General features: G+C 34.8%; 2 protein-coding genes across 3 annotated transcripts; one reads left to right on the top strand and one right to left on the bottom strand.

The window, feature by feature from the left end:
• The first annotated feature begins 1127 nt into the window (after positions 1-1127).
• Positions 1128-6840, top strand: LOC113705631 (rhomboid-like protein 11, chloroplastic). The gene is made up of 7 exons (XM_027227549.2): positions 1128-1648; positions 4047-4171; positions 4489-4574; positions 4735-4775; positions 4874-5040; positions 5177-5239; positions 6502-6840. The coding sequence occupies exons 1-7, from the start codon at positions 1429-1431 to the stop codon at positions 6691-6693; spliced, it is 894 nt and encodes a 297-aa protein (XP_027083350.1). The 5' UTR covers positions 1128-1428; the 3' UTR covers positions 6694-6840.
• A 523-nt stretch (positions 6841-7363) lies between these two features.
• LOC113705630 (uncharacterized) lies at positions 7364-13252 on the bottom strand. Of its 2 annotated transcripts, none has more exons than XM_027227547.2 (4): positions 13097-13252; positions 11482-11658; positions 9647-10540; positions 7364-8541 (listed from the first exon to the last, which is right to left on the bottom strand). In XM_027227547.2, the coding sequence occupies exons 2-4, from the start codon at positions 11584-11586 to the stop codon at positions 7651-7653; spliced, it is 1890 nt and encodes a 629-aa protein (XP_027083348.1). In that variant the 5' UTR covers positions 11587-11658; positions 13097-13252; the 3' UTR covers positions 7364-7650. The 2 variants fall into 2 exon arrangements, with proteins under 2 accessions (XP_027083348.1, XP_027083349.1); XM_027227548.2 differs by having other exon boundaries at positions 11482-11636.
• Between the last annotated feature and the right edge of the window lie 6414 nt (positions 13253-19666).

The raw sequence follows: 19666 nt of genomic DNA, 5'->3' as shown, positions 1-19666 counted from the left end.
TTTTCCCCATATTGACTAATAATGTTCGATTGTCCGGTAATCAATCGCTACTAGTCATTTGAGCACTTTCCATTATAAGATACTAATTTTACTTACAGAAGATATAACATTACAATTTTAGGTACCCATTTCTTGATTTTTGATATTTAACCTTTTTTTTTTTTTTTTTTGAAGAAGAGGATGAGTTATATTACATCCTATAAACATCTAGGGTCCGTTTGTTTCGGGTGAAAATATTTTCCAGAAAAATATTTTCCTAATTTCCTGTGTTTGGTTGCACAAAAGTTACTGAAAACATTTTCCTATGTAAAGTATTTTCACTCATCTTATGGAAAACAACTTCCCTTCCAAACTTACTGAAGTTGTTTTCCGAAATGCATGCATCCCCCCTATAGTATGTTCCAAACTTACTGAAAATATCTTGTAATATGTTCTTTTTTTTTTTTCAGTGTAAACAGGAGGATTCGAATCCAAGACTTCTTCCTTATACTCCCTCCCCCGTACTACCCAACCCTTCCCCTAGTATATTCAAAATAAAAAAAAAAACCTCATCCCGCTCATCGTATGTTAGTAATTAATTATGTATAATAGGGACATTCTTTTCTAGAAAAACTTTCAACAGTGAGAGTGCAAGATATATGTCACAATAAGCATTGCATGTGATTGATATTTGACACTAAATGGCCAGCAATTTGTTTATTACTTAAGGAGATATTTTTTATTCATATATACATTTTTCCAAGATTTTTTAAAATTAAACAATGAGATAAATTTTCTTATTTTGTATGGGAAGAAGTATGTAGTTATAATGTGTAGAAAGTAAAGATAGAGATAAAAGTGAAAATATTTCAAAAGTTAAACAAACACCAGAAAAATGAAGTAAGAAAATATTTTTCAATAAACTAACCAAATACCTGAAAATGATGAAAGGGAAATGATTTTCATGGAAAATTACTTCCATGGAAAATATTTTTCCAAGAAAAACATTTTACTTCCAACCAAACAGACCCCTAACTTCTAAAGTTCAAAATTAAAAAAAAAAAAAAAAAGGTTCTAGTGGCATTGCTGAAGATTCAAGAAAGTGCATGAGTCAAACATAATTTCATTTCATGTAAAAGTGCATCAAATTCTTGCTCTATGTTAGGATACATTAAAAGAAGAAAATTCACACACGTGAATTAGATGAGTTTTGCTAACCAAATAAGTAAAATTACTTCCTCAAAAGTATTCCCACACCACCATAAATACATAGATACAGAAATAGGATCTAAGCAATGTAACATGGTTCAGAAAATGTGACAGAACCCAAGAAAAGCGTTGAATCCTGGAGAGCGTTTTAGACCGAAGCTCCAAATCTGGCATCAAAAGCGCGAATTCTCTTATGTAATTGGCCGAGCGACCGAAGCAAAGCGAAATATTGAGTAAAAAATGATGCAGCAGCAGCAGCAGCTTCTGCTTACTGCTTCACCACCACCAGTACGCAAGTTCTTGATACCTTCTTCACCAATTCCACTAACTTCCTCCAACGTGTCCATTCCTCTGCCTAAACTCTCTTTTTCTTCACGACCCTTTTGCAATCCCAGCCTCCCACTGCGTTTTACCGCCACCCCATCTCGCCTCATCTGCAAATTCGACAATAACAACTCAGGTTATCTCTCTGCTTCTCTTTCTCTGCTTTCTACTGTTTATTTGTATATGTAAGTCAGTTGTGATTGGTTGGTGTAAAGGGTTTCCTTTTTCTTGAATTGTTGTGAAAAAGTTATGAGCTTTGATCATGTAATTGAATTTGCTGAGATTGTCATAACATGTAACTTCCTTCATGGGGAAAAAAGCATGCTCTATTACTTGCTGCATAGAATTCATGTTTTCTTGTTGGTAATTGGATGAACAGATAGTTTGAGAATCAAGGTAAAAGAATGTGATTGGTGCATTGTGTTAAGTGTTGTGTTTCTGTTGGTTTTGAATGATTTGCTAGTGATTATGTATCTTAAAATTGTCATTTTTAATCAAAATGTAAACAACATATTTGTAATGTTTTTAGTCGTTCAAGAAATCGACTTTACAACTTGAATTCCTCTAGAAAGAGAAGTGGATTTCCATGCGGTGGACCTATTCAGGAAACGCAGGCACTCAAAAGGAAGATGATGTATGACATTTTTAGTCAAATACGATGTTTAATAAACTGAATGTGAGGTGCCCAACCTACTCCTTTGTCTGCCCAATGTCCATCCTGGAATCCAACCGAGGAAAATGATGTGAATGGTAGCAGCTGAGAGAATTTTTTACTTAATCATGCTTCTAGTTGTTTTAGTTGGTGGAAGAGCCAAAGATAATCCACGACTTGATTGAAACATAGGCAGTGAAAATTGTTGAAGGAGATTGGGAGTTCAACTCAATGGTTAGAGAACAACTTCATGAAAAGAAGTACAAACTCCTGAGGGAAGTCATTTGAGTTAACACTGATGCGCATAATGGTAGAGACTAGTTTCAGAGAGAAGCTACCCTTGCTTCTTCTCGCATGAATGCCAAGATTTTGGACTCCACAAATCTATGGTGATTGTCCCACCAATTTCAAAGTTTATGAGTTTCTTCTATTTCATGAAGTGAAGATATTTCTGAAATTTGTCGTGCTCTTTTTCTTATTTTTCCCCCCTTTTAATTTGAAAAAGAATGTAAGAAATTAAAGCCTATATTCATTCACCTGGAATCAACAAGTTTGCTACCTAGCAGGAACAAACTACCCAGGATGACGTTCTGTATAGTTAGCAGCACAGAAGATGGCTTCTTTTGTTTAGCCAGTTATAAACAAATAGCTAGTGACCTAGTGGGGCATGCCTTAAATGAGTTTTCATGCAATGAGGGTGCTTCTTTAAACCTCTCTTTGCTGACCTAGCTAAGGAAGGCCTTGGCACATCCATAGCAGGCTATTTGAGGACCTGACCCGAGCATTTCAAGACTTAATGTAGGCCATTAAAGGGTATCAATTCTCACAGGACACGGCATAAAACGTTGCTGGGAGTTGACTTATGGAAGTTGTAACTTGCTTTGCTAAGATCTCTGCTGATATAGATCATTGTTTATCTCAGTTTCAACTGCTCAGTTCTTTTATTGTGTTATAGTCCTAAACCCCTTGATATAGGTTGGTTCAATTTTCATTGTATGAGCATAGGCTAAATCTGAAACTTCCTACCTGCTGCACTTTAGCTTCTTTGCATACAGGTAGTGAGCTTCTTCTGTTCAACTGTTCTATTTTGATCTTACCATTTCAGAGTTGCTTTTCTTTTTTCTCCTCCACACATGTGCCTGCCTAACATTGTGCCAAGCCTATTACGCCCACTACATGCTCTTATGACACCGTAAATCTTAAAAGGAAGATAATAAAAGGGAGATTATTTGATCATTTAGTACGGTATAACTTCTATTCATGAACTGTTAACTGTTATATTGATTTCATATAAATGGTACTTTACTAATGGGGATAGACTTCTAGTTTTGCAAGAACTAAGATTTGATATATACATATACACATACATATACACATACATACATACATACATACATACATACATACATACATATATATATATATGGACACACATACACACACATTCTGAAATAACTCTTGGTTTACTTCATTCAGCTCTTCTGCTGTGATTTTCACTTTATTACATCACTAGAAACTTAGCTTCCATTTCATGTTAACATATTTAATTGGTCTTTTCTGCACCCTTACCTAGTTTTGAATGTAAAAAGAAGCATCTTTCACTTTCTAGCACAAGCAAGATTACTCTTCCCAAGAACAGAATATTTGAAGTTGTCATTGAAAACATCAGAGCACATTTTTCTGTGATTAGTTTGCAAAATTATCATGTTTCCTGTGCTTGTTGGTACTAATCTGGGTTCCTTTGCTCTTTTATGAGCCATTTAAATATGTCTATATACATTTTTTGTTCTTTTCTATACTACTCATTCTAAGATTTAATTTTTTTTAAAAAAGAAAAGAAACAGATAAAATATTTGAACAAATTATGTGATGCTTTTACTAGATATGGTATCACAGTTGGAACTTGGGAAGCTCGAAGGGAGGCAGAAACCAGAGAAGCGTGTGAATGGGATATTCTGGATTCTACTTCTTAATCTTGGAATATATGTTGCTGATCATGTATTTCAGGTTGTGTATAGGCTGTGTACTTGTCCTTTTGTTTACTTTGTCTGAAATATTTCACATCATGATATTGATGTGGGTTGCATTTAATTTGATATCCTTTCAGTCTCGGTTTCTGTGCAAATTCAGGAAGGAATTTAACTGGTTTTATATATATATATATATATATACACACACACATTTCTACCTTATGATTAAATAAAAATCTTATTTAGAAACCTAAGGAAAGATATCATCCTGGAATATCTATTTGGCTTATCTTATTAGACTATTGGCAGTACATGCTAAGATTAGTGCTAATTCAAATTTTCTTTAATTATCAGGTGCGTGCAATTAAAGCTTTGTATTTGTATCACAACTGGCCTGCTTGGTATCAATTTTTGACTGCAACATTCTGCCATTTTAATTGGTAAGAAATCTTTGCTTCTGGGGATGCATAAAAGTAGGCCAAAATTCTAATCTCTTATTTTATATCGATGCGATTCCAGTTCAGTTTCACTCATTGAAAATACTTCTACATGTGCCTGTGGCTTTTGATATTTACAGTACTTTTTGTAATTCTTTACCAGGAAACATCTTTCAAGTAACCTGTTCTTCTTGTATATTTTTGGTAAGTCAAATTTAAAGTAACCTGATGTTAGTTTAATGAAGATATTATTTGCCTCATGTTCAAGTATAAGCTATAGTTTGGATATATTTGCCACCCAGGTAAACTTGTTGAAGAGGAAGAAGGAAACTTTGGGTTATGGCTTTCATACATCATAACAGGTGCTGGAGCAAATCTTGTTTCATGGCTGGTTCTCCCAAGAAATGCTGTCTCTGTTGGAGCATCCGGTGCAGTTTTCGGACTCTTTGCAATTAGTGTCCTTGTGAAGGTGAGTATACTCTTCTGTTTCTATGCATCAGTAGGAGATCAACGAGAAAAAATGAGATACTTGTGCCATAAGATGGTAGTTTCTTCTTTTTTCCTTCCTTGGAACATGTTAAGTAACTTATTTGGTTATTCTCTAGATGTCTTTGGACTGGAGGAAGATTCTTGAGGTACTTATATTGGGCCAATTTGTAATTGAAAAGGTACATAATACTCCTTTCCCCCTTAATTCAGCGAACAATTATTGTGGTGCACACTGCACATATTTTGCAGACTCAGGGAACTCTTTAACTTGCATTACATTGCATTTTATTATCTTAACATAGTAGATTGGTCTTGCTGCTTTAAGAATAGATTACATTAATGAACCTAACCATCTCATATCCCTTCCCAAATTATAGTGAATTCAAATATTATTTCAATGGAAGTGTATGGACAGAAATTGCAAAATATATCCTCTTATTTGCAATCTTTATAACATCAGTCGTCTTCATATATTGGTCTATGATCTTTCATAGCTTGAAGTTATACCATTGTAGAGCACATACTTTACAGATTGGCAACAAATGATCTGTTTCTTAGGCAAGGCTTTGGTTGTATACATACTAAATGAGGTTAGCTTCAGAGTGTTTGGCTCCAGAGCCAGTTTCTGTCAACAAAGGATCTGTTTCTTAAGGAAGGCTTTGGTGATATACCTAATAAATGAGATTGGCTTCAAATTATCATGGATGCAAATTCAATTTCTGTCATCATTTGTTTTATCATAGCTGATTATTAAGTATTACTTAGCATTTGCCACATTTACTACTGATCACAAATTTTGAGAGTACAATTTTTGTGGTAGATAGTGTCAATGTTCCAGTTTGTCTTTTGAGTGCATACACAAGTTTGTTAGCAATCAAATATGCATGCACGTCAGGTCCATGTACTTGCTTGAGGAGAAGATTTTTTTTTTTTTTGTTGCGAACTGTCCTGCTCATTGACAGCAAACTGTCTAATCAGATAAAAGATGCTATTTCAATATGGTTGCTCAGCTTGGTTATATCAGATAAAACCTAGAGAGACGGTGAATTTTTCACATGCAATAACCATCTGGTTGCTTGGCTGTCATGAACTTAGCTATCACACCATCCTTATTGATTGTTCTACCCAGTCATCAACTTGTGCTCTACATGGTATTTTCTCAACCAAATAGAGAGAATGAAACATGAGGACAGATGCAGGTGATGAAAACTGGCCAAACCAAAAATATCAGCAATGCACAAAAGTTGCAAAGGGAGAATAATAAACTGAAATTGTTTATTGATTGAAAGGGGGCATTATAGAAGTTTATTAACAGTTTGGCAAATTGAAGTGAAATTGAGCAAAATATTAAACTTCTTTGTCCTTTCAATTAGCAAAATGTGCAAATTGGAATGTTTTGTGCAGATACTATGTTCAAGTTTCTTTGAATGTGTAACACCAGGTGATGGAAGCAGCACAAGCTTCAACAGGGTTAGCGGGTGGTTTTCGAGGAGGCTTTGCCTTACAGAATGTCAATCACATAGCACATCTCTCTGGTGCCCTATTTGGTGTAGCTCTGATATGGCTTCTCAGCAGATTTCCCTCACAACCATCAAATACGAGTACCTCAAACATGCAGAGGAGAAAAGACTGACTGATGTTAAACAATCTAGCTTTTAGAAGTTTGATTGATGCCTTTGTGTGTCAATCAAAATTTCACCCTGTATTTGTAAGTAGACTGAAACAGAAATCAACACGATTAAGGTTTAAGCAATTACCTAGCAATGTTCTGGGTTAAGCATTTCTTCTCTATTGCCAATCTACTTGACAAGAACATCAAGGGTGAAAAGAAAAAAAAGAAGAAGAAGAAGAAGAGTGCCAATGATGTTTCAGTCTGAATTTGGGACTTACCGTCAAACGCTGGTTGCTGCGGCTGCAAGTAGTGGCACGTATGGGACTGTTTTTGTTTTTTGAAAGTTATTGCATGCCTGTTGCCGTGTCATATGGTCTAATATTAACCTTTGCCATCGACAACATTTTGCTCCTCATTTGCATTAATTGGTGGAACATTAAAATTGATATCTGAATTGAAGCTTGTACTCATGGCATCAACTTTGCATGTTCTTGTTTATCGGACACAAAATTCTTCCATTTGCCATTAAGTTTCCAAGAGGAAACTCATAAATCTCTTTTTAAAGTGAGACGTGTCCTTTCTACTTCTCTTCTGTTCTGGAGGGAGATAGAAACCCCGGGGCTGTTTGGTGCAGGGTTTAGCTTGGCCAATTACACATGCCTGCAGCTTTTCGGGTAGTAGAGATATAAAATTTAAACAAAGAGCAAGTCTAATTTCTGCATTAGCTGGAATATTAGAGCAGCCTTGTAATATACACGGGTAAACTTTTGTCAATTCTATACTGCCATGCAGCAGATCAATGTGATGAACAAAAGATTGATCTACAAGATAAGTAAAACCTTCGAAAAGCTGTACAGGAAGCTTGGGATTTTATACATAGTCCCTTGTCTATGTACCACAGCTTGTCGTTGAGATCAGTTGCCATTCTCATCAGTTCTTCCACTGTTTGGTGTAAGTTCATTGCACTTCCCCTTCAATTCAGTTCAAGAACCCCACTGTACAGGAGTGTGGCAGCTGACCAGAGATATAAAGCTGCCTTTGATATTGCCTCGGGCAAACAATTGGACTTCTTGGTCCAAACCTACAAGCAAGATACATGGATCTGGTAGCAGTGCATAGGGTCTCAGAGGAAAGTTCAGCTTCTCCTAAAACTGCCCGGCCTTTTTTAGTTGCAGCAGCTAAGCTCTTATGATCATTCACAGGCTCACCTGGGATCTGTAGCAGCTTGGGACGTGAAAAATCAACTGCATCCTTCTGATAAATTTTCTCTAAGCTTTGCACTGCTGTCTCATTGTCCGTATCTAGCTGGTAATTCACGCTTTGCTTTTCTATGGAGTCCATTATCCGATTTGCCTCTTTACTTAGTCCAGCGGCACGCCAGGCCTCTGCAATTAGCAGAAAGGTTGTTTTCTGAGGCAGAATATTGAACTCCTTCATGAGTTTGATCATTTCTTCTGCTTTCCATGGCTTTTTTGCTTCTGCATATCCTGAAATTAGGGTTTCAAAAGTCCTCAAATTTGGAGATATACTGCAGTTACACATCTTTTGGAAAACCCTCATTGCACATTCCATTGAACCGGCACTGCACCATCCACTAATGACAGTGGTGAAGATCACTACATTTGGGCGAATACCAGAATCAACCATGATATTCAGAAGTTCATCTGCCTTTTCTGGTTCCAGTGCACGCACATAACCTTTAGCAAGAATACTGTATGCATGGACATCAGGTTCAATACCAGCTTTTATCATATCGTCAAAGATTTCCCTGCACTTTATCATATATCCTGCGGCACTCCAGGCATTCATGAGGGTGCTAAAAGTTATCACATCTGGTTTTATACCACATTCTTCCATCAAGGAGAGAACCTATCAAATAAGTTTCAACTATTGTCAGCATTTTGCTCCCAATGAACAAGATACAGCTATATTCATTTTTATGCTGTTATCAAATTCCAGCAGTTAAATTGTATTTGTAAGCAAGCAGATAATAAGAAAACCTATCCAATTTACAGTTATATTCATATTCTACTGTGTTGAATAAGATACCTTTTTTCATATAAATCACATTCCAACAGTTATGTTTTTACTTTGTAGTTAGGGAAAACATACTTGTAGATCGCATTACCTCAGAAACTACAAAGACTTTTTATGCCATTTCAATGTGTATGATTTTTTCAAACACCATGCTAACAAGATTAAAATACATGAAAAATACAAAATCCTTGCAACCTGTAGTCAACTATGTGAGACTCTTGTTCTTGGGTTTTCCCCATCTCAAATCCACTCCCCTTGTCATCAACTACATGCTCAAAGACTTGGTTTTTTACTGTTCTAAAATGTGAATTAACACTCCAATGAGAAAATTTGAATTATCCCCATTGCTCAAGCTCCCATTTACAGAAAGTAGTACTTACTGCACACAACCAATGTAAATCTTTTATTTATTTAAATTATGCTAACTGATCTACATCGTAAAACAAATGAGTGAGCACTGACATCATCGTGCAAAGAAAAGTAGCTACTTTACTTTCACTTGAGTAAGTTGCTTCTGCATTTAACACTGCTTTTGATCAAATGGTTCCAATTTCATTGTCTATGCATACAACTCTGGGCAACGGTTCTACATTTATGACACATATGCACCACAATATTATGAGAATGATGAAGTACCACTAGATAGGCAATTTTCAGACTAATTTGTCTTTAGGGAAGATATCCACTTAAAAAACACAAGCAGCGTGTAAATATGATTATCATCAAACAATCATTAAATCAGATACTGTGACATTGTTTTGCTTTCTCACCAAGCACCCAATAAACTGTTTCATGCATGGTATATTAGGTGATGAATCAGTTGATAAATTGGAGAGAGAGAGAGAGAGAGAGAGAGAGAGATGGATTATTTATTAGACATGAAAAACAATTACTGAACAAATGAATATCGATCTAAAATGTTACAAGTTAAACGAACCTCGTCAACACCATCTCTGTCTGAAAATTTCAGGAAACCTTTGATCAGGGAATTGAAAACAACAAGATTGGGATGTACTCCAAGATCCACCATTCTATATGCAAACCTTAAGGCATCCCTTACTTTGCCTTCTTTGTAGTACCCAGCTATGATGATGCCACAGGTTCTTTCATTTGGATGCACTTCATTCTTCTGCATCTCAAGTATCAAACCTTCAGCCTTTTCCGGTTGGCCATTTTGAGCATATGCTGTTGCAATGGTGTTGTAAGTTACAGCATCAGGTCGCAAACCAGAAGTTACCATCTTAGAAATCACATTCCAAGCCTCTTTCAAGTTCTTTTTATTACACCATGCTCTAATGAGTACATTGTAGGTCCTCAAATTGGGCTTTATGTTTTCCTCCTTAGACATCAACTCAAGTACCTTCAAAGATTCTTCAGGCTTTCCAATGAGCCCATATCCTTTAATCAAAGTGTTGAAAGTGCTAGTTGTCGGTTTCATCCCACTCTCCTTCATCTTCAACAAAGTTTCCATGGCTTCCTCCATATTGCCAGATTCAGCAAATGCATTGACAACAGCATTGTAAAAAATTGAATCTGGCTTCATTCCATTTTCTTCCACATGAGAGATGATTGAATGTATGTGGTTGAAGCGCTTCTGGACAGTCAGTGCAGCTAATAAGGTTGTATATGTCACTAGAGATGGTTTATGCCCTCCTTCAATTAAATTGTTGAAAATAGATTGAGCTTCCTGAGGCTTCCCTCTTTCCAAAAGAATGTTCATTAGTTTTGTTCTAGACTGAACTGTTCGACAAATATTGCCACTCATGCAAAATGTACAGAGAGTTGACTCTGGTATTGGATGTAACTGAATCATATTATCTATAGATTTCTCCTGGAAAATAGAACAAGTAGTCAGTACCTGAATGTCAAATATCTATAAGCTTAATGTCCACAGAAGTGATAACAGTCAAACTTGTGCAACTTTTGGAAATTAAGAAATGACAGATGTTAGATTAATTTTGATATGCACATATTTACTGTTTTTTGTTATTGGGATTCTTTATATGAAAGCTTTGCTTCACCAAAGAACACCTTGGAAGCTTCCGCATAAGCATAGGTTCCAATTTGTGATTCCACCTATGAATTATGATCAAGAATACAGCATCTATTTTAAACAAATTCAATTCTACAGTAAGTAATGATGCCTTATATTATCTTCTCAAAATGTACTAGAGCTTGTTCTCCTGTTTGCTAAGTAATCACTTTTAGTTTTGCAGAATAGAGCAATTCCATGTTTTCTTAACAAGACTAGTTGTTTACTAAGTCAACTGGAGATTTCAATTAACTAGACATTATTGCATCTGGTCCACTCCGTATGCTAAATGACAGGACAGTGGCATGGTATGCTCTCCAATGCTAAACTTAAAGAGGAATCAACAATGTACTTAATAGGACAAAGACATTGTGTATATTAGCATGAAATTTGCAGTAAAGACATATCTTTGAAGAAAACTCTCATGGAAATATAACTAATGTAATATAGTGTTCAAACTTGGTTAGTGAAACACAAAAGACAAAGAGGTTGATGCCTGGATTATGAAGATAGTTTGAGAACAATGAATTTAGATAGATGCCTCACATTCCCTTGGTATAAATGTCTAAAGAAATATAAAGAATATTGCCTTTTGGTTTTTCATGAGACAATTTTTATGACTGTAGAGAAACCTTTGATTTGAAAGCATTATGTCCCAATAATAAATTTTACTTTTTTATTTTAGAACTTTTTGCAAATTCCAAAGCTCAGCAGAAGTTATAGAGTAGATTGCATTGTACCTCTATAGGTGCTTGTTGTGCCAATTCCTTTTTGATAACTTTAGAACACCCTTGAGTTTCTTTCATTGTATCAGAGTGAGTCCTCTCTTCAAAGAATTCCACCATTTGTACTTCTGAACCAGTATAATATCAACATTTGAATCTCTTTCCCACTTCTGCACATTAACCAACAAAAACCTGAAGCTGATTCAGTTAGTTCTTAGGAAACCTGCCAACCAATTTAATATTGAGTGAAGGAAAACTATGCCATCTAAATAAACACTGGTTGAACAGGTGCACAAACAGGAAGCGAATCCAAATAATGCTAGGCATGTTTATACGTGCAAGTAAAATGTAAGCAATTAGAGGTTAAACAAAATTAAGAAAAAGGTTAACAAGACAGAATCACACACCACTGTTTCACCCTGGTAACAAGAAAAAAAATAAAGACAAGAAAGCAGACAATTAAATTCTAATTTGCATAAATAATTAGTTAAAGCTGATCCATGACTGCTGCAAAGCAAATAAGTGGATACCCAAAATTGTACAAGAATATTTTAACACGAAAGCACATAAAAATATCAGATGGAGGACTGTAGTCAAGATGGAGCAGCATAAGAGCATGAGTGTAGAAAGGGTTTTTTCACAACCTGAATTAACCAGTTGCAAACTGAACATTGATATTAACTAACTGATCGTAGTTACAAACAAACTGAGCTACATTGATTAAGTTTTGCACATATCAATCTACTTCAAATTGCATAAAAAAGGGATAACATTTCAACAGGAAAAGTACTAGCTATACTAAATCCTGGCAATGTACATGTTTGCCTCCAACACTCAAATCCATCGAACAACATGTGCATAATTAAGACCAACAGTAACAAGACTCATCCAATCAATACGCTTTTTTTTTGCGAGGAAATTAAATTCGAACAGGTGTCCAAACGTCAGAGATAAATTTTACCAAGAACGCAATTACAACAAACAGACAGAAGAAAAAACAAAGGGAATCCATGTCCTTATAGTATCCAAAAGAGACAGTAAACCAAGGCCTCTCCCCCCAAATGCATGATAATCAATTTGTTCACCGTGAGAATACTTTGGTTGCCAAAATCATGGAAAAGGCCTGATTCGCTGGAAAGCATAATGCTGCTAAGATATTTACTTTTTACACCACAAAGATAAAATTAGTACATTTTTTGGTTCTTACTAAAGTGGAAAAACATATTTTCCATATTCTCTATCAATCTGTCCCTCAATCTCCACCCCCATGGATCTGGATTATTAATGAAAAAGTTAACATCACCAACCAAAAAGGGAAATTTGCCCCTTTATGCAGTAAATACAAACATCAAGAACACCTTAAAGAACAGACACATGAACCAAATCCTAAGCTATTTCTCAAGTTCAAGAAATCCCTCGAAAATAAAGCTAAACAAAGCACACACAGACCAAGAAATCAAGAACCCATCAACTCATTAGGCCCCTGATCATCAATTTCAAGACAAAGGTTGAAACTTTCTGCTGCAATTTCATCCTAGCATTACAATACAAGCAAAGCGAAACTTTCTCAAGTCTTGGATAATTAAACCTAATAATCAAAGAGAAAAATGAGCAACTTAAAAGAGTTTACCAGCAATGGGTGAATGCTTAGCCCTGCTGTTCTTGCAGAGCAAAGAGAAGAAGAATTGGGCAAGAAAGCATTTTTCTCTTGCATGTAAGTGTTGAGTCTGACACCGGGCAAGAATTTAGCACATATGATATGGCGTTGGGTGGCGACATCTTTGGAAATCTTATCCACTTATTTTTATTGGATTGTTCGGCTTTTATTATTATTATTATTTTTCCTAGTGGACGGGGATAAGGGGGGAAGTGGGGAAGTCGGCTCGAGTGGGGCTGGAAAATAATTTGGATATATAAAATTTTCAAAATAATTTATTGTGGTTTTATGATGTGCCAACAAAGAAGGATATAATTTGGTGGTATTTAAATATACCCAAAAAAAATGCACTTAAGAAATTTAGAAAAATATTATTTGCACTCTATTTTTTATTATTTACATTTCCATTCTTTGTTTTATCACTTTTTCACTATCATTTTAATCATACAATATTTATTTATCAGACTATGTGATTAACAAAAATGGGAATGCAGATAATATTTTCCTAGATTTAAAGTATTATTCAATACTAGCTCGTTTTAAACTTATGCCACATAATTTCTAACAAGGTGCAAAAAGCTCTGTTTGTGAGTGCATAATTAATATTAGTCTCCAATACATGAGTTGATTTGCACTTTTTTTTTAATAGCGATTAATTATATAAATTCAAGCCGAAACCCAATTATTTAAAGGGATAAAATACCTCAACTAAAGAAGTAAAAGCGCTTGAAAATGTTGGCTCAATTATTAGATAGATCTTTTTTTTAAAAAAAAAAAAATCTATAAACGGTTCACAACATTATGATTTGAACTAGAAAGAAAATTTTGGTTCATAATATTTATGATTAGCGGATGATGATTGAGCGAAAGACTGAATTGGCATTTTGTGTTTTAAGTTTTGATCTTTTTTTTAATATTTTCTTGGTAGTATTGCTTAAACTAAATTTCTCTGTTAATGGGTTGAATTGATTTTGAATTTTTTCTTACTATATAATATTTTGGAAAAATGTGCAGAATGAAAATTATTCTTACACAAAATTTTGCCTTTTGACATCTATCTTCTTGGGTTTGTTTAAAGAGGTTCCGAGCGTTTCTTTTTTTTTTTTTTTTTTTAGAATTAAAATAAAATAGAAAAATGCTTAAATGTAATACTCCCTCCGTCCCAAAAAATTGGTCGTGTTTGTTACTTTTTCTTTTTTCAATGAAATTTTTTCTTACCCTTTATGTGGCCTCCACTTATTGCTCACAATTATCAATATATTAAATAAAAGATGACTCGCTACTAAAGATATAAAAGAAAAGTAAAAATTCTCTTTCATGCTAATATCACTCACTGCATATTTTTTCAAAAATGATAAATTTTATGGGACCAAGTTGTGAACCTCTCTTTCTCTTCTTTGAATGGTACACAGGGTAGGGCGAGACTAGAGCAGTAGTTTTAGACCACGACGACACAAGAGAGGACGAAACTGGGCCACGACTACTCCATGGCTTGGGGTTCAATTCGAGGCCCTTATCCCATTGGGCCACAGCTACAAAAGAGATGGACTCAAAATCCTAAAGTTAAGTTGGGTGAGTGTAAAGCCCGTATCTCATTGGGCCATAACTACACAAGGGAAGGCGCACAATCCTTAAGCGGCGGTGAATGTGAGTGAGACCATATTACCTTTTGACTCACATAAATTTACCGTATATTTGGAAAAGAAACTTATTTTCACGATTTCTATTTTGTTTACTTAAAACAATTAAAATTCTCGAAGCAATCACCTCAAATTAAAGAATAGCGGGATAATGATATTTTTCGAAATCAAATTATTTTAAAGAATCGCGGAAGAAACTATTTTAAAGAATAGTTTTTTCTCTCTTTCTTTCCTTGATTTTTTCTTTTGTTTCTGAAGCTACATGAAGTCCTAGGTAGATTATTTTTAGAGCTGTATCTTAAAACATGGCACCGTTCAAATGGAGAATCCCTTTTTATTCAAACATCAAATTATGAAAAAGATTATAATGTTGAATCAACCTATGGTTTGATTTCTTTTGTTCCCAAAATTGCTTTTTCTATCAATCAATCAGAAATTACTAATGCATGCACATTAATTAAATCTTTAAAATATTTTTCATCAAAACACACCTTATTGGTCTATATAACAACGAGAGTCTGTCTAATATATAGAGACCCACCGGAATTTACAAAATGTTAACGATTGCCCATTGAGCATCCGTTAGAATACGTACGAGTAACGGTGATTTTGGAATGTACCGATTGTGTTCGAAACAGTGTTAATAAGGTATCAACGGGGATTTCCAGATATATTACTCAAAAGAACCGGCACAATACACCCAATCGATTAGAATTGAAAAAATTCTGTCCCTATTGTTACAAGCATATGGTTCATGTGGAGATAAAGAAATAGATCGAGCTGAGTATCTATATCTTACCCTTTCAAGGAAAGGGACAAAATGGCATTATATATAACATATTTAAATAGAAAAGAAAAAAAATCCTATTTAGAATAGCGTTAAAATGAATTAGACTTAAGAACTAGGATTTTACCCCAATAATAACGATGCATGCATGCATGTAGCATGTACGCAAAGCTTTTGCAGTAAGAATGTGTACACAGTGAAGTGGCTTAAAATGGAAGAAACTGGCATGCATGTAAATCGTGCGCTTGCATGTCCCTAGCAACTTAGAGAAACTAGGGCTTGGACTATAATATGACAAAGGAGAGTAAAGATTTCGAGTATGTGCGAGAGATTGCAAATCGTATGCTCCAAAATTTCCTTGTCTCATCCAATCTTTCTGATTGAACGAGAAATCAGTAACCTTCATCAATATATCTCCTACCATTTGTACAAAAGAAAATTTTTCCAAAGTAAAAGCGTTAGCTTTTCGGAAAGTTAGAAACAAAGTTGAAAAAACAAAGAAAAGAAAGTTGAAAACTGGGAATCATTTAGGGGTGTGAATTTTGCATTTCCCTTTGATTTAAACTGAGCTTTCAATTTTTTTTTTTCAAGGAAACTTATTAATCTCCATTTTAATTTGACTCTTAATTGAATTACCTAAGTTAAATAGGATGCCTTCCATAGTTTTGTTTCCTAATAGAAGTATCATTTTTTTCTCAAGCCTTTATATAACCATAAAAAAGACCACCACCAACATGTCAATTGTTCCACATTAATAATTCTCATATAGAAGATTGTCACTTGGCACTAGGCAAATTGTTCTGCTCTTCTACATCATTGAGAAGCTAGTGAAAAGTCCCTAAAAAAATCGATGGACATGAGAATGATTGAAACTCTAAAAATATCTTCCACTCAAATGAGTCACTATAATTCAACAGATCCATGTATGTCTTATAATAGTCCAATCTCATAAAACTGCTTCAAACCCGGAGAGAAATTTAAATATGACATATTTTACGAAATCTTTCAAATCTCACTAAAAAATTAACAAAAAAAAAAAAAAACTCTCACAAGAAAATAAATAAAGATCTCACTGGAAAAGTTGAGAAGAAATTTCACTAGGGAATCCTAAGAGTCTTGTTAGGATATTGTCGGAGAAAAACTAGAGGGAGCATCCATACATTTTATGCTAATTCATCACATACTAAGTGGGGTTTAATTGGCATGTGAATTAACAAGTGGGATTTTTATATATCCATGTGAAACTTTTTTATTAGTTTTAGAACAACTACTAGGCATGTTAAGTAGTAGTTACTTCAGACATACATAAAATTTTTTGTAGATAAGAGACCAAATAGAAGACTTTTACAGAGGAGGAGGGAACGAGTTTAAAAGGAGAGGAGAATCTGTTTTTGATTAAAACATGATCAAAGGGTTTTGTTAGCTGTTAATTTGGATTTGTGGATTCCTTAGTCACTATCAGTTGCTTCTTTTGATACTCAACTAGTGATTTTTAGTTGCTGCTTTACCTATTTAAGTGAGCAATGACAACCCCAAATGTTGGCTCTAAAAAAGCACAAAATGGAAGCATATATCATCCAACATCACTTGGGAAATTTTTAAATTCACATAATATTGGAGCTAACACTGGTTGTGTTTGGAAAGAAAATTATTTAAAATATTATTTAGAATAATCGTTTCATCAATTTTTAACACACGATGTATATGAGATGAAAAGATATTTGAAAAGATAAAAAGTGATTAATAAACATAATGTAAGATGCAAATAAATAATTTTTTGCAAGTCATGCCAATCCAAACATACATACTATAAATCATGGAACAAAAAAATAAGGGTGGAGCCTTTAATTTGGGAGGCAAAACAATACATCTATTATTACTATACCACACCTCTAAGTGACACAAACAGTAGTACATATATACAGAGGAATTTGGATCGACAAACTTTGGAGTTGGGAGAAACCGATCTAAAAAAATCCCATCTATGAATAAGTTATTGAAGACACATTCTAATCTAACTAAAATTACTAGGAGTCAACCCACTATTAAAGCTAAAATCACACACAAGGATGTGGCACAAACTTCCTAGTAGCACACAAGTAACTTAACTAAACGAATGAAATAAAACACCTAATAAACTATGGAATACCCCCAGTGGGTAGCTCGGCTGGTTCCCATCGTCTGTCTTTACAGTAAGGTTTCAGGTTCAATATCCACTTGCTACCGTTGCTTGGCATCTTTGGGACGAGTTCTGCCCAGCCTGGGGATTAGTCCAGGTGATTCCGGGATATCATTTCACAAAGCACGAACTTAGTGAAATCAAATGCCGCTCCAGCAGAGCCAAGCATCAAACGAGAATTCATCCTCTCTGAGAATGGACCAGGAAACTCTTCCTCTGCAGATCAAATCACATTGACTTAATCTGCACAAATTTAGTTCCTCACCAGCAGCAACACAGAAGTCAAGTGCAACTGCAGTTTTCTATGTACCAAGATTCAGTCTTTGCAGCAATTGACTGCAACTCATATAAAACACCATGCCGGACAAAATGTTAAGCTAATATTTTATAATCTTTGGCTTTTGATTTTGATATGTAGGCAAATTAGCATATAAGAAAATTAATATTTGTGCTTTTCATTTGAAATCCAAGCTTGGTAGACCTTTTGAAAATATATCAACATGCTAACAAGTAACAATGATTTAAAGCTGCAAATACACTGCTATACAAAACTTGCGTAGAAGGGTATTGACCATTTCATGAATATCATTGTCACAAACATTTACGAGTAGTGTTTATTTCTCCAATGGCATTCAGAACTCGTGGTTTTACCTGAACCCATATGTTCAGAAATATTTCCCACTACAAAAGAACAACTATATTTTTCAAGAACAATTTTGTTACCAACATTGCGGGGTAATGCCCGCGTCAAATGCTGCCACTCCCTACAGGTTAGCAGAACTTTCTATTACTAAAATATAATGATCAAAGAAGCCAGAATTCGGAACATCGGAGTGGGTCTTAAGAATTCTTTTTTTTTTTTTTGGTTGGACAACAACATCTGCTTTATTCCTACTTAACCTATGAAAACTGAGACGGGTGCACTATGTATTTGTATGAATTTAGGAGAAACCATATGTAATGACACAATGATAGGAGTCAAAATTTGAACCATTAACCTCCCACCCCACTAAGATTTAAAGTTTTTAGTGGTGGCCAACAATCCAAAAGGCCATTGGTTGGGTCTCAAGTATTCAGTATTCCAACTTTATCGATGTCCACATGCTCATCAATTACTAAGGATCTGTTTGAAATTCATCAATCCCATATCGATAACTAGGGCTAACAATTAATGGTAATAAGCCTCTGACAAAACCCATAAATTGTACAATCAGTGAATATAAATTGAACTACCTTCAGAACAAAGAGATTGTCCAACTATTTGTTGTTTCTTTCCTTTTTCTTTGGAGAAAAACATAAGTTAATTTGGAGGAATAAGTTTGAATGTCTCTAAAATAAGGAGAAAAATCTGAAATACTTATTCCGATTAATTTTTTATTCAAATGAGACATTTACAATCTTCATAAATGTTTTCTTCAAGTGCTTAGAATATTCATCAATGATTTTGGCCAGGTCTATCGCTTTAGAAAAGTTTAAAAAATCCAGAAGTGCTGACATTAGATTTGGCCTAAGAAATAAGGTTAAGCATTTGATTTCAGGAATCATGGCCATATTTTACAAATGCCCATTTGGCGATGTTGGAGTGGAGGCCATGAATGGAAAACTGATGTAAGCTACATACCTCCTTCTCATATATAAGAGCTACATACCTCTTTTTTTTATCAGACTTTTGAAGTTAGTTAATTAAACTTAATCCCAAAGTTAACCCCAAAAGCCGGCAATTCTTGAGGTCACCTTGGGAACTTAACTACCCAACCCCCAAACCCCTTAGAATCGATGTGGGACTACAGGAAAGCTAGTAGGGAAGCCTCTACTAGGCATATATAAGAGCCTATTTGAGAGATGAATTTATCCAAGTGCCAGTTACCAAAAGTAGCTACTAGGCAGCCAAGAGATATTATACATGGAGCTCTTGCTTCTATTTATTTTTCTCCTCC

The sequence above is a fragment of the Coffea arabica genome, chromosome 8c, assembly GCF_036785885.1.
Source record: "Coffea arabica cultivar ET-39 chromosome 8c, Coffea Arabica ET-39 HiFi, whole genome shotgun sequence".
In the NCBI taxonomy this organism is placed as follows: Eukaryota; Viridiplantae; Streptophyta; class Magnoliopsida; order Gentianales; family Rubiaceae; genus Coffea; species Coffea arabica.
The sequence above is the reverse complement of the archived record's forward strand: the minus strand, read 5'-3'. Positions and strand labels throughout refer to the sequence as shown.

Coding starts and splice junctions, on each gene's coding strand:
- LOC113705631 (XM_027227549.2), top strand. CDS start 1,429: ATGATGCAGCAGCAGCAGCAGCTTCTGCTTACTGCTTCACCACCACCA. Junction 1,649..4,046: donor ATTCGACAATAACAACTCAG/GTTATCTCTCTG, acceptor TGCTTTTACTAG/ATATGGTATCACAGTTGGAA. Junction 5,240..6,501: donor GCCAATTTGTAATTGAAAAG/GTACATAATACT, acceptor GTGTAACACCAG/GTGATGGAAGCAGCACAAGC.
- LOC113705630 (XM_027227547.2), bottom strand. CDS start 11,586: ATGGTGGAATTCTTTGAAGAGAGGACTCACTCTGATACAATGAAAGAA. Junction 10,541..11,481: donor CACAACAAGCACCTATAGAG/GTACAATGCAAT, acceptor TCTATTTTCCAG/GAGAAATCTATAGATAATAT. Junction 8,542..9,646: donor ACAGAGATGGTGTTGACGAG/GTTCGTTTAACT, acceptor CTTATTTGATAG/GTTCTCTCCTTGATGGAAGA.